This window comes from Aethina tumida, chromosome 3 (genome assembly GCF_024364675.1).
Source record: "Aethina tumida isolate Nest 87 chromosome 3, icAetTumi1.1, whole genome shotgun sequence".
In the NCBI taxonomy this organism is placed as follows: Eukaryota; Metazoa; Arthropoda; class Insecta; order Coleoptera; family Nitidulidae; genus Aethina; species Aethina tumida.
The window spans coordinates 12,476,661-12,491,117 of NC_065437.1; the positions used below are offsets into that span (position 1 = coordinate 12,476,661).

General features: G+C 28.6%; 1 protein-coding gene across 1 annotated transcript in view; it reads right to left on the reverse strand.

The window, feature by feature from the left end:
• The window catches only part of LOC109594739 (serine proteinase stubble), a 68,573-nt gene that overhangs the window by 19,538 nt on the left and 34,578 nt on the right, over positions 1-14,457 (reverse strand). The window contains exons 3-5 of the mRNA XM_049965241.1: positions 4,404-4,493; positions 3,565-3,859; positions 705-1,118 (exon numbers count right to left, since the gene is read on the reverse strand). Coding sequence (XP_049821198.1) covers positions 705-1,118; positions 3,565-3,859; positions 4,404-4,493 — 799 coding nt within the window. The remainder of the gene's footprint in view (positions 1-704; positions 1,119-3,564; positions 3,860-4,403; positions 4,494-14,457) is intronic.

Here is a 14,457-nt window from a genome sequence, read left to right on the forward strand (position 1 = left end):
AATACATAATCAATATTCCATTTGCGACAAAATCGAATTGACATTTTCATGAAAATACGAATTTACTAATAACATTGTCGATGAGAATTTTGTTAAACGTTTTTCAAATAATTACATTTACGACTCAATCTAACATCCAAACTAACTTTTATCAACCAATTAAAACTATTCAAAGCGTGATGCAAGTTTAATTGCATTTATGCACTTTTGTTTTCAGATCCTTTTCTATGTGTTAATGTGGAAAATTCGATTTAAATTGGCGTTTTTATTATTTCACATTTCACAAAGAAAGCGCTCGACCATAACAGTCAAATTTTATTTGTCGGTAACCCGATAAAATATTTTTAGTCGTCGAAATGTGCTGTAAAATTGTTGCTAAAATATATGACAATAGGCGGTTTTATTCACTACGTTTTTACATAAATGTGTGTTTCGGTTTTTATGGCCCAGAACAATAGGTTTCTTTTAAATTTATTTCCATTTTAAGTGCTTAATTTATCGCTCGGTTCATTGATTAACTATAAACGTTTTTATCGCTTTAATCTGAGCTACTTTATAGTAAACTAAATTGACAATGAAACATGTTACTTTATGTAAAAATTTTGAAACTATTTCAAACTGCAAATAAATTAAAGAGTGGAATTTTAATTAATTTGTTAATCAATTAAGGCAACCCCATCTGTGGACGAGGCGGCTGCACTCACCGTTTGGTCGTAACAGAGTCCTTTATCAAAGTCAGCTTGGTCGTGTTCTTGCCGCCGACGACCTGTATGGGTTTCTTGGTCGGCTTCGGCTTCGGCTTGAAGCTGCTCGGCTTCGCCTTCACCCTCGTCACGTAGCCGGGTTCGGTCGTGAACTGCCACTGGGTGGTTTTCACCCCCGTCTGGATGGCGTTGTGGTGTAGGGACGTGATGAAACCCGGTTCGGTGGTCGATTGCCATCCGGGTTTCGTGTAGTGCCCGATCGATATGCTGTTCGCCACCGAGAAGGCATCTGTGCTCATCGGCAGAAGGCTGTGGCGGGGCGGTTGCGTCGGCAGCCGCGACGACGAGCTCGGACGCACGTTCACAGATGCCGCAACCGACGGCGTCCGTGTCGATTGACTTAGTTGACTTTGACTGTAATAATAAAAAGTATTTTTTTATTTTATAATTTGGTGGTCACACATTTTTTTAAAATAAATGAATATAATAAATTTTTTAATTAATTAACTGATTAATTAAATTTAAATAAGCTTCATAATTGCTCAAATTGCTACCTGTGCACACAACACGAATAAATAGACTGTTTGATGGTATATCTTTATGGACTAAGCAATAAGTTGTATATTGATTTTTTATGTAGATTTTATTGGTGCATTTAATTTACTTATAGGGGCGTTCACATACTGATAACTTACTAATAATATGTTCTAGTTGCGCAGTAGCTTTAATAACAAATCATAAACCTGCAGATAGTTCGTGTAAATCGTAACAAACGAGATATGGGCACTTTATCATAAGACCAACTGCAACTACTTAAATAGTTGTTAACCCGTTCAAAGATTTTTCTCTACATTTCTGTAGATTTTGTATTAATTATTATTATTATTATTATTATTACTTCATTACATAGAAATTTATTACTGAAAGAATAGAAGTAACTAGATTTTACAAATAGATAGAAATAATTAAAACATTTTAAAACTGCTTAAATTTTTCACAATTGTTACTTAATTCAACTTTTTTAGTGTCTTAATTATATAGGAAATTGTTTAGAAAGCTTTAGTATTGTCTTGAGAATATATAACGCAATTTAAACTTTCTTAAGAAGCTTGAAAACCTTCATAATAATTATTAAATTAGAATATATCAGCAAATTATGGCAAAATTTATAATTGAATTTAGATATGATAAAACAATTATGTATATGCATAAAATGTATTGTAACTCTCTTAATCTTATTGAGAATTGCCTAAAGAGTTTTACTAGTGTTCTAAATTAAATTCGGATTTCTTAAGAAGTTTGAAAACCTTATTAATAATTATTAATTTAAAATGTATCAGAAAAACAATTGTAAATTTCTAATTATATTAAGATTTCATAAAAAAGTTGTACTAACAAGTTAATTGTATATCTCCCTTAATCTTAGTGAAAAGTGCCTAAAAAGTTTTACTAGTATTTCAATTTAAATCAGATTTTTTTAAGAAGCTTGAAAACTTTCTTAATAATTATTAAATTAAAATGTATCATAAGTTAATTATAAACACAATTGTTTAAAATGTGTTATAACTCCCTTAATCTTATTTAGAATTGCATAAAAAGTTTTATTAGTGTTTTAATTTAATTCGAATTTTTTAAAGAATTCTTAGCTCTCTTTTAATAGTTATTAAATTAAAATATGTCAGAAAATTATGTTTAATTTCTTAATTTTATCACATTCGATAAAAATAGTTTAATTGTGTACAGAATTGCTTAAATTGTATTACATATGTCTTAATCTTATTGACAATTGCTTAAAAAGTTTTACTAGTATTTTAGTCCAATTCAAATTTTTTTAAAAAGCTTAAAAACCTTTTTAATAATTATTAAATTAAAATGTATCATAAGTTAATTGTGTGCAGAATTATTTAAAAATTTGTTAGCTTCCTTAATTTGATTTAGAATTACTTAAAAAGTTTTATTAGTGTTTCAATTGAATTCGGATTTAAAAAAAAGTTTTTTTAATAATTATTAAATTAAAATGTGACAGAAAATTCAATTTCTTAATTTTATCAGTTTTGATAAAAAAATTTTTAGTTAGTTATTTACAGAATTGATTAAAATGTATTATAACTCCTTTAATCTTATTGAGAATTGCTTAAAAAGTTTTACTAGTATTTTATTCAAATTAGAATTTTCTAAAGAATTTTCAAAATATGTCCAAACTTATGGTAAAATTAATAATTGTATTCTAAATTGATAAAAAAGTTATACTAGTAAGTTATTTATGCACAGAATTGCTTAAAATGTGTTATAACTCTCATAAGCTTATTGAGACTAATTAAATTTAGATTTTCTTAAGAAACTTAATAATAATTATAAATAGAAAACTAAAAATTGTTTTACAGAACCATTGAAAAAGTTGACTGATTCCGTGTAAAAAGTTTAACTAATACCTTAATTAATTAATATAAAGATTTACTTAAAAAGTTTCAATACTGTCTTGCTTGTAATTAAAAATAATTTAATAATAATTACGTATAGATACCCTGTAATTATAATTACTGCTTAAGCAGAATTTTTGAAAAAGTTTAAAACTATTAGAAAAGTATGAATAAACTATAAATCAATTAAAAAATAGTAGTTTACTTTATAACGCCATTATTGAGTACTAATCTTTTTCTAATTATAATCTATTACTAACCACAATGTTTTCTGTGTATCTTTCCCAGAATAATACTTTATATTTTGTAACAACTGAAATGTTCCTCATTTGTTGATAACTTACAACCAATTTGTTAGTATCACAAGCATTCCAAATAGTTTCTTTCTACATAGCACGTAGCACCTAGATAAACAAAAAAGGAATTTAAGTGAAATTTACCTTGGTGGTTTGGGTCTGCTATGACTAAGTGGTTTGATTGGCTTCTTGGTGATATGACTATGATGACTAGGAGCGGTGTAGAGCACTGACGGCTCCGGATTCGGACGGTGGTGGTTGTGGTGCGGCTCGACGACGTTCTCGGTCGCGTTGTGGGCGCAACAAGACCCGAACATGAACGTGTCGACGCACATACCTATGTGGTAGCCCTCCGATTTGATGCACTCGTACACGAACATGCACGTGCCCTCCTGCCCGTCCACCCAACACGGTTTCGGACTGATTTGGTAAGACGACACTGAAATAACATGCAGATGTATCAGAAAAGATGCCTTTTTTAATTGCATAGAGACAGAAATTTACAAAAAGATTGGAACCATCTGAATTGTTGAAGACTTTCTTTATGTATGTTGCATTTTTATCAAGGTCATATTGCTGTAAAGTGTAATTAATTAATCACAAAGCAATTGGCCAATTAATCGATGTTTTATTAGCGGCCTCAGGATAATAATTGCCTGAAATATTTTCCCACTTATGTACAACAAAATTATATTGGGAGTCGTGGCCTCGAAATGTTTTATCGTTTAATTAAAAAAATCCAGACGAGATGAAGACAAGTAACCTCGATACGTTTATACAATGTCCGATAATAATGGATATATTTATATAGTATCGAAGTTTATTGTTCTACAATGTAGGAAGGAATAATTGTTAATAAAACATATGGTTATTGCTGGATCGTATATGGACATAAATATTTGGTACGAAACACGGTTAAGAGATACCGATATATTTATATCGTGTTTGGGCTCAATTAATAATAAATTGAAGACGACCATTACCTCTCGTACGTTGAAAGTTGGCATCAGCTCCAGGGGACATAAACCACACCAATATGGCACCCAGAATGGCCATCCAAAGCATTCTCGACTCTGAAAAAGGAAAATTTACGATTGATCAATTTGAAGACGAATCTGAATACGATTCAGAATGAAATGGACATGATTATTAAAAGAGAAAGTAATTAGCATTTTGAACAGGTGTACCATATAAAGAGGTCAATTAATGGTCATCCACGGTAATAAATCATCATCTGCGCATTCGAAATTAAGAGTTGGATGCAGGATTAATAAATGTGACTGTCGAAATTTTTTTGTTTTCTTAAATTAATTTGTATTGTTTTGAGATTGATTTTTATTTAGAATGCAAAATACCATGTATTAATCAAACTGGTGAATTATACGTCAAATATTTTCCATTAATCTCAGTCAAGATAAAAATTATGGTATTTGTTAACTGTTGTAATTTGTGTTAAAGTAGTGATTTCAATGCCAGGTAAGGCAAAAACCTACTTTAATGATAGTTTTTTTTTGTAGCCATGAGAAATAGAGAAAATAATGAAACTCTTTATTCTTTGAATCAGTTTAACAACTCTCCTAAAATTTATTTTGAAATATATTAAAAATTTTACGACACTTGTTTTTTTCTTAAATTGTTTGACACGTTTAACAATACACTGATGCAGTTAACTAGGACGATTCATAAAAAATTATTCAGTTGAATATATTTCCTTTTGAAGTTAAAAGCTCCAAAGTACATTTTTTTTTATAATTTATAACTGATTTATGAAATATGTTTGAAAGTTTTGAATTTTTTATTTTCAATTGTGCTTCAACATTTTTGAATTTATCACGAAATATTATTGACCAATTTGGATAAAGCAGCATTCAAATCAAGATAAATGAATTTGTTGCTCTGAATCTACATTAAATAAATTCGTCAGTTGTAATGTAAGGACACAGTGTATTTAAAAAGCTTTACTAACTTTAACTCTTCATTTCTGTCAATTCAAAATTATTTAATATTATATTAATTATATATAGAACTGTTCAGCTCAAGTTTGACCAAAATTTAACACAAAACTATAAGAACGTTAAAAAGGTTAATAAATGTACAAAACTTATTTAGAATTATTTGGCAAGTTTTATGTTCTTATGAAAATTGTGAATAAAATTTCAAAACATGCAGCACCACGTCTTTGCACTTTTAGAGAGACTCAAGAGTTGGCGACAAAGTGTCTCGTAGACGTGGTAGAATTAACACGTGTGAAATTTAGAGTACTCCACGTTGGGCGCCACATTATAGTAAATTTTGTCTATATTTATTGTAGTAAATAATATCTTATTAATTTCATTATTGCATTATTTTGTAACAATTGAAGTAGAAGTATGAACCTAATCTATTATTAAAATGGCTGAGTCCAAATAATAATTATCAAGAAATTTTACAAAAAATTGGCGCCCAACGTGAAAAATTCTTAATGTTATTACAATCATGACCTCTGATCACATTAAGGCCAACCCTTGAGCCATTCCAGAAATGCAACTCCGTGGTGCTTCAAACACAATATTTACAATTGAAAATCATGTACGTTTTACATTAACATAAATGCAACGTTGAAAGTGCAGAAATTTATTTAAACAATGCCTGATTACCATTTAACGTCCTTGTTATCTACCCCACATTCGAAACGAACGTTAATCAGACAAAACTCTGAGCAAAATCGAAATAACTAGAGCGTTTTGCTGAAACGGCCAACATAAAATCATCCTTATCTATGCAAATCGCTGAAACTGTACAAGTTTTATCGCGTGCGTCCATTAAATTTGCCCAAGTCACAAAGTGCGATTTTTTAACCGGCCGGACGCGTCCGACACAAACACTTGCAGTCTCAATTTGTATGTGGACCACCGGTCACGTATTCCGATCGACCATGAAATTACTATTACACGGATTCAATCAGCCTTGCGAAACGTGTATGAACTGTTAACGATTTTTGTCCATCGTAATTAAATCTATTAAACATTTTAATGGGCGTCATAGGGAAATGTTCTACGGCAATTATGATTCGTACCTGATCGGAACCATCGGACAAATGGGAAATTTTCATGTTTATGTCGAAAAAGTGTCGCTGTAAAAGCCTCAACCTTTCTTTATCTTTGAGACGGAAACGGAATTTTACGATTTTCTGAAGCGGTTCCAATAAAGCGAACGGAATAAATTTGCAACTAATGAATAATAACTAAAACTAACTAAAATAATTTTAAGTTATAGAGACTGCCGATAGAAGTGAGAACATTTAGTATTAAAATTTGAAATTTCATAATGTTTGAATTAAATTTATCAACATCAATCTCGTTTTCACATCTATTGACACTCCGAGCAACAATTTTATGCATGTTTATATGGTTTTTTATTATTTAAATATATTATGGGCTGTACAAGATCATGACAAAATATAAATAAAATTCAATTGATATAACAATTAATATACAATCATATTATTTATGGATAGTATTTGTATTTACTTAAATTTCAATGTATTTGATTTTTAACATTATTTTAATTGTTTACATCATTGTCATCATTAATTTCAACAATACTTAGACTTTTTGTACTTTCAATTCTTTCATTTTGTTCTAAAAAAGATACAATGGGCTTATGGTAACTAAAGTAAGAAATGAAAATGTTTGATTCAAATTTATCTAAATATCGCGTAAAAGCGACATCGATTGTCGTTTATTTTTTTTTATTGTAGTACAGAGTTTTCGATCATTGGACATATTTTAATAAATTTTTCACTAAATCCGTTCAATTTCACTTATAAGATATACACAGCATTATACGTCAACTGTATAGCTACAGATATACTGATATAAGCATGTCGGTGACGCGAATGCACGAGATTTCACCCATCCAAAAAGTGTCAGCATACTGCGCGTGCGCCAGTCATGAGCATGTCAATAACGCGAACGTATAATACTTCCCTACCCAACGCGGTTAAAGAAGTTTTTACTTCTAAAAATACATTAAATCAATTATTATTTGTTAGGAAAGGCTAATTTTCAGTTTACACACTTTTGTTGACGGTATAAAAAACAAGTATGTTTTACTTTTGCTTAATAAACATCCCTCCTTCGATTGTAATTGGAACCAAAATATATACAACGGTCACTTGATTTCAATTCTGATCTTGAACGATTATTTGGGAAATTCCTGAACATTTCGAACATTTCTATATAGAGATTCCTTTCAGTCGCCATTCTCCTCTATGAACCCTCCACTTTCAAACAGATATTAGCGTCCAACTTAACTGGAAACGAAACCACTGCATTAGTAAAATTTTACCTAATTTCAAAATGCTCTCAAATGTACAGCTGTAACTCACCCTCTAGTTCCGGGATTTTATTCTTAAGGTATAGTTTTCGGGTACCTCTTGAAACGCCGCCAGACACATAATTTGTCGGTCTAGTAACCGAGGTTACCAGCCAAATCAACAACTTTTTTCTTTTGCCTGAATTTATTAACAAAAGAAGGACGAGCATGTCGGTGACGCGAACCCATAAGATTTTCTCCAACCACAAAGTGCCCAACGCGGCTAAACAAATTTTATCTTCAATAATTAATGAAATTATTATGTAGTCTTCACAACGAAAAACTACTCATTGTAGTTAAAAGCTTTGAGTTAACTGCCCGGTGCAATAATAAAGGCGATAAATTGTGTTTAATAACGCATACGTTTTACAAACTCATTTAAAACAAATAATACAGACTAAGTGATAATATTAATTGCTTGGCGTATTTATTCATATATGAATTGTAACAGTAAAATTGGAAGATTTAGTTGAGCAATAAAGCCTGAATAACATGTAACTACAACGTTGAAATATTGTTGCATTTAATCAACGATCCACGCAACTAATTGGAGTAATAAATGCAAATTGATTTTGGATTTGCATACGAACGTTTTGGACATTCATTCGTTTCTTTAAGTATTATGTAATGTTCTTATTTAATAACACGGTCACGTTACAATATTAAGAAGGCTCCTTTAACGTAAATTTACATTAATAAAACATGTTTATGAATAATTCAACAGGACACAAACGACATCTTTAAAAACCAATAAGTCACACGATGTACCTCATTAATTAACTCGCGTGTTGGATTTCAACGAATATGGATGGGCATAAAGATTATGACCTCGAATGGTAAACATACGTGTGTATCGATATGCAATTTACATGGTGGAAAAACTATTGGTAACAACATATTGAATCTGCATCATTGCCTATATGACCCAGTTGAAAGCGTATCAAACCGAAAGGCCGTAAAGCCTTTTAGTCACTAATATTTATGAGCGTCCATTGTTCGAAACAATGTATTATACATTCGAACATACATATTTTTTTATCCGGTCGGTTAAAACAAATTAAACAGCTCAAAATCGCGTCCGCGTAACTGTGAATTTGGGACGCTGAATTTGCAAACGAATTGTCATCTGAATTGCACCGATTTTCGATGTAACGGGTTCGGTTTCGGATCGAATGCGGACGGCGTAAATATTACAAATTCAAATGGGTTCAATTGCAGAATTCCGTGAACGTGACGCATTTTCTCACAGAGACTGCGAATTTTTTGTTTTAAATTAAATAATTAAACGATGCGGATACGAACAGCGATCTGTCTGTGACACTGATTTTATACGGGGTGATTTGCCTAACTTAGAATTCATTAGAAGTTTATGGGGAACGGAAACAAGTATTGATTTGAAATTTTTATATCAATTATAACTTGACTTGTACTACTTTTCTAATTTATTTTAAACAAAATTTCATTTCCGGTTTTTCGGGAAGTGATATCTAGTTTTTTATTTCCAATGGAATTCCTGTATATTTTTGGATATTTATTTTCTACACGTAATTACAAAAAAAATAATTGCTTTACCCAATAATTTAATTTAATTATTAATTTTTTTCCCAAAATATTGACAAATTGATTCTTTAACTAAAATATCTGTAAAGCCACCAATTTTGATGCTGGCAAGTTAATTTTTGGCATACACATTAACAAGGGCCATACTATAAAAAGCCATTGTTAATACTCCCAAATTTTTAAACATAACCCTTGTATAAAATTATTTAAAAAGTAACTTAATTGTATAGTTTTTTAGAAAATTTTAACTAAATGTTACACAACTGTATAATTTTTTTTTATTCTTTAAATATATTTAAAATTATTTTGTTTTACAACGGTCTATAATATTATTTAAAATAAAGTCCTTAAAATGTTTACAACTCTCTAAATTTAATACGAAACTTCCAAATTTCTAAATTTTATTATTATTAGAGAAATTGTTTATGTTTAAGTTTTATAAGTCCTACAAAATTCTTATGAAAATGTAATTTTCTGTCAATTTATCAATTTTGGACAAAAATGTATGAGTTTCACATTTTAAATTTATTCAAAGGTGTCAAAAAGTTTTGTAATTCTCTTCTAAATATTACACTTGTACTTTAAACAGTGAATACAAACTTGTACAGAATTGTTTAAACAAATTGGAAGTGATTTCAATTGATTGAATACATTTATAAAATTTCAAGACTGTTTTATTTTTATTTATTTAACTATTTAGGAACTCCTTTTAATAAATATACTACTGTTTAATTTCATAACTTTTTAAATTGTATTTGGTATTGTTCACAAACAAACTCCATAAATACAAGACAGACTCTAAATATTAATTAGATGAAATTATTTATTAAGATTCACAACATGTAACATTTAATCAAAACTTTTAAGAAGTTTCATAGGTGTACAAAATTATTTAGAAAGTTTCATTACGTTCCAATTTAAATTAAAACTGCATAAGAATTAAAATTAATTGTATACAAAGTTGTTTCAGAAGAAATTTTTTTTTAAATTTAAACAGTAAGTACAAATTTATATAGAATTGCTTAGAAAGCTTCGAATCGGTTTCAATTTTATGCATAACTATTTAAAACAATTCAGAATTGTTTCAATTGAATATATTTTGAAATTTATATAGAGAAGAAGTTTCACAACTGCCTTAAATATAATACACAACTGTTTAATTTCGTAACTTTTTTATATTTAAAATTGTTTAAGTACAAGAAGTTTCACAATTTCCTATAATTTAAAAAAAAAAAAAACTTAAAATTTTGAACTAATTCATACTAACTACATAACTCCTAACATTTAATCATTCTTTTTAGTTTAGTTTTACAGATATACAAAATTGACATTTCAATTTTATTTAAAACTGTTTAAGAAGTACAAAATTGATTAGGCAATTTCACTACATTTTAATTTTATTTAAATAAGGCTAAGAAGTTACTTAAATGTTCTACTCCAAGTTATTTCAGAAGTTTTGCCATTTTTTTAAGTTTAGAAAGTTTTAAATCAGTTTCAATTTTGTATATAAAATATTTCCAAAACTGACTTAATATTATATAGTATTATTTAAGAAAATGCACAATTCCCTTTAATTTTAAATTCTTTAAATATAAGGGATATCAAAAGTGTCAATAATTGTATAAAAATTTCGTCACAACTATTTAAATTTAAATCAAAAACGTTTATATTCTGATTTTAATTAAAGTTATTTATTTCATAGATATATAAAATTATTTAGAAAGTTTAATTACTTTCCAATTTAAATTTAAACTGTTGAAGAAGTTACTTAATTGTACACAAAGTTGTTTTAAAAGTAAAGAAGGCATTTTTTTTAAATTTAAATGGTAAGTACAAATTTATAGAATAGATTAGAAAGCTTCGAATGGGTTTCAATTTTATACTTACCTATTTAAAATAATTCAGAATTGTTTCAACTGAACATATTTTGAAATTTATATTGAATTAATGAAGAAATTTCACAACTCCCTTAAATATAACACACAACTGTTTAAATTCATAACCTTTTAAATTATATTTAAAATTGTTTAATTACAAGAAGTTTCACAATCGTCTATAATTTTATAAAAAACTTACAACTGTATAAATACTAACGGCATAACCCTTAATCATTCTTTTTAGGAAGTTTTATAGATATAAAAAATTGTTTAGGAAGTTTCACTACACTTCAATTTTATTTAAAACTGTTTAAAAAGTACAAATTGATTAGGCAATTTCACTACATTTTAATTTTATTTAAAAAAGATTAAGAAGTTACTTAAATGTTCTACTCCAAGTTGTTTCAGAAGTTTTGCCATTTTTTTAAGTTTCATACTTACAGTAAATACAAATTTGTATAGAATTTCTTAGAAAGTTTTAAATCAGTTTCAATTTTGTATATATAATATTTTCAAAACTTACTTAATATTGTATAATATTATTTAAGAAAATGCACAACTCCCTTTAATTTTAATTTCTTTAAATATAAGAGGTTTCAAAAGTGTCAATAATTGTATAAAAATTTCCTCACAACTATCTAAATCTAATACAAAATCGTTTACATTCTAATTTTAATTAGAGTTATTATTATTGCTTTAATTTTGTTCAAAATTTGCCCCAACTGTAAACAAAAGAACTTTTGATAATAAACATTTATTATCATTAATTTCATCAATTTTCATTTTCATTTTATGCAATTATAATCAATAAAAACAAAATGTAGGATGATTTGTACAAGTGTAAATCTACAACGTTTCAATTCTGGACCATCATTGAAGTCTCCGATACGAAAAATAAATATTCTTTGAATTATTTGAACTACAAAATGTAAAAATGGTCGAAACATTCCACATAAATGTCAGATATTTTAGATCGTTTATTAATAAACAGTAAATTCTAATTAAAACAGACGAACGTATGTACAAAATGTATAATAATCAGATAATCGTATAATCGGTCAGTAGCTAACTGTAAGTTACACCGTGTTTCCAGCCAAGTCGGTTAGTTGTAATCACTGCCATATTCCTAATGACATGGTATTATCGTACATTTTTTTTTTTAATGAACCAATATTACATTTCAAATCGAAAGTTTTAATTACGTTTCGACGATTTTCACTTTCCAATTAGACGAAAACTTTTTTTTTTTTACTTTTCTTTAAACGAACGAAATTAAACGGCCGTCGGAGATGTGTGATTTCACAGTCGATTAATTAATACCGAAGTCATAGGTTAAACCGCGTAAAACGGCTTGAAACCAATTAACTGCATTTACACATTATTAGTATCCGCAGAAAACCATAATTACACGCATTAATTCCCTGTATCATCGCATACTCCAGTTGAAAAGTAAGTTTTATTGGTACGGGCTCGGGTAGAAAGTACGAGCACGTGCAAACGAACGGTGGATTCAATTTATTGCGCTGCGGAAAATTTACATGAAAATATTGGTTTTAGAGATTGTTATTAAACATATGGCTTTAGATTATGGTGGAAATGTACATGTGTATGTGTGTGAGTGTGTGTACTTGTGTCTTTTCTAATTAAAAATGAATGTCCCGTCGTAACGGGATTTTAAATTGAACGCGGAATAAAAACGCATAATTCAATGGGATTTTTGTCATACGTGAGCTGGAATTTTTTCTTAAACAAAATGCTTTTGTTCATATTCAATTTATTGTTATTAATTAAAATTCTTCGGGAATGTGGTCCGGTTTTTCTGTATTCCATATACTCATTTCACATTTATACATACGCAATTTACGTCTTAATGAACATAATTCGTCCCTCCGATTCGATTTCACATGTAAATGGAGGAATGTAATTGTGAAATTAAAACAAATGACTGAAGTTTTTTATGAACGACAAATGTTTAAACCTTTTTTTGTTATCATTTTTTCAAATCGACCACGCAAGTATGAAAATGATGCGTTTCGTCATTCGCCTCTCGTGGATACTTCTCAGAATTCCGAAAGAGACGTACGTAAAAAAAGAAAGTAAGAGTTAATTTTGTGGAACAAGATTTGAATAATAATAAGAACGAATTAGGTTCGTTTAAAATGAAGTGTGCAGTTTCTTTTAGTACCTTTATTAGCCAATTCAACTGTTGTGTTTAATGAATGTGTGCAATTTGATTTCGCACTTGAACTTAAAGTAACACTTTCAATAATTAACAAAATAATAAATAATATAAATTATGGTAACTTTACCACACTCTTAATTGTACTCGGAATAATTTAAAAAGTTTTACTAAATGTTTTAATTGTATAAACTGCCTCGACCTCGATATTACTTGAAGTTATTACTCTCAAATTTTGTGCTCCAACTGAAAATTTTGCTTTTCATAGTCCACTATGATTTTCGTTTAATTTTTGCACCGACATTTTTGAGTATAACTATCCAATTTGACTAAAAAGCTATTCAAATTAAAGATAATTGAGCAATCTAAATTTATAAAATTTTGAAATTATTCTTCAGATGCGGTTTTTAAAGCAATTCATCAATGCTGAAATTTCACATATTGCGCTGAAAATAATAGAAATTACAAAGTTATGTCCTCTTTGAACATTTTTTTGTGAAGATAATTTTTTTTATTATTTCGAATATAAAATATTAGTCAAATTTTATCGAATCTATTCCCCTTATTAATTGTAATTCAATTTTGGAAAATTGGTAATCCCAAAATTAGATATAAAATAACACTGATTTACAGCAATTTTGCCTTTCATATTCCACTATTTAATTTTTCGATCACTAAACCTGAAAATCGAATTTATGGAACAATGAATTTTTGAATTACCTCAGTTGTTCCGACATTTTTGTGTATAACTAGAAATATAATTGTTCGATTTGGTTAAACAAGCATTCAAATTACATACAGATAAATAGACATTCTTCAATTTATATTTATAAAGTTTTGAAGTTAGTTTGGCTGTTCACGCACCAATGATTTTAATAACTTGATCGTTTTTTCAGGCAAAAATCGCATTCACATATCGGACTGGAAGTAATGGAAATCACAAAGATAAGTCGACTTTGACTTAAAAAAAATAAAAAAATAAGCTGCTGAAGTATAAAATTCAATAGCTGAATTTTGATCTACCTCTGAAAAATTTATAACTTCATAATACCGATTTACTGCAAT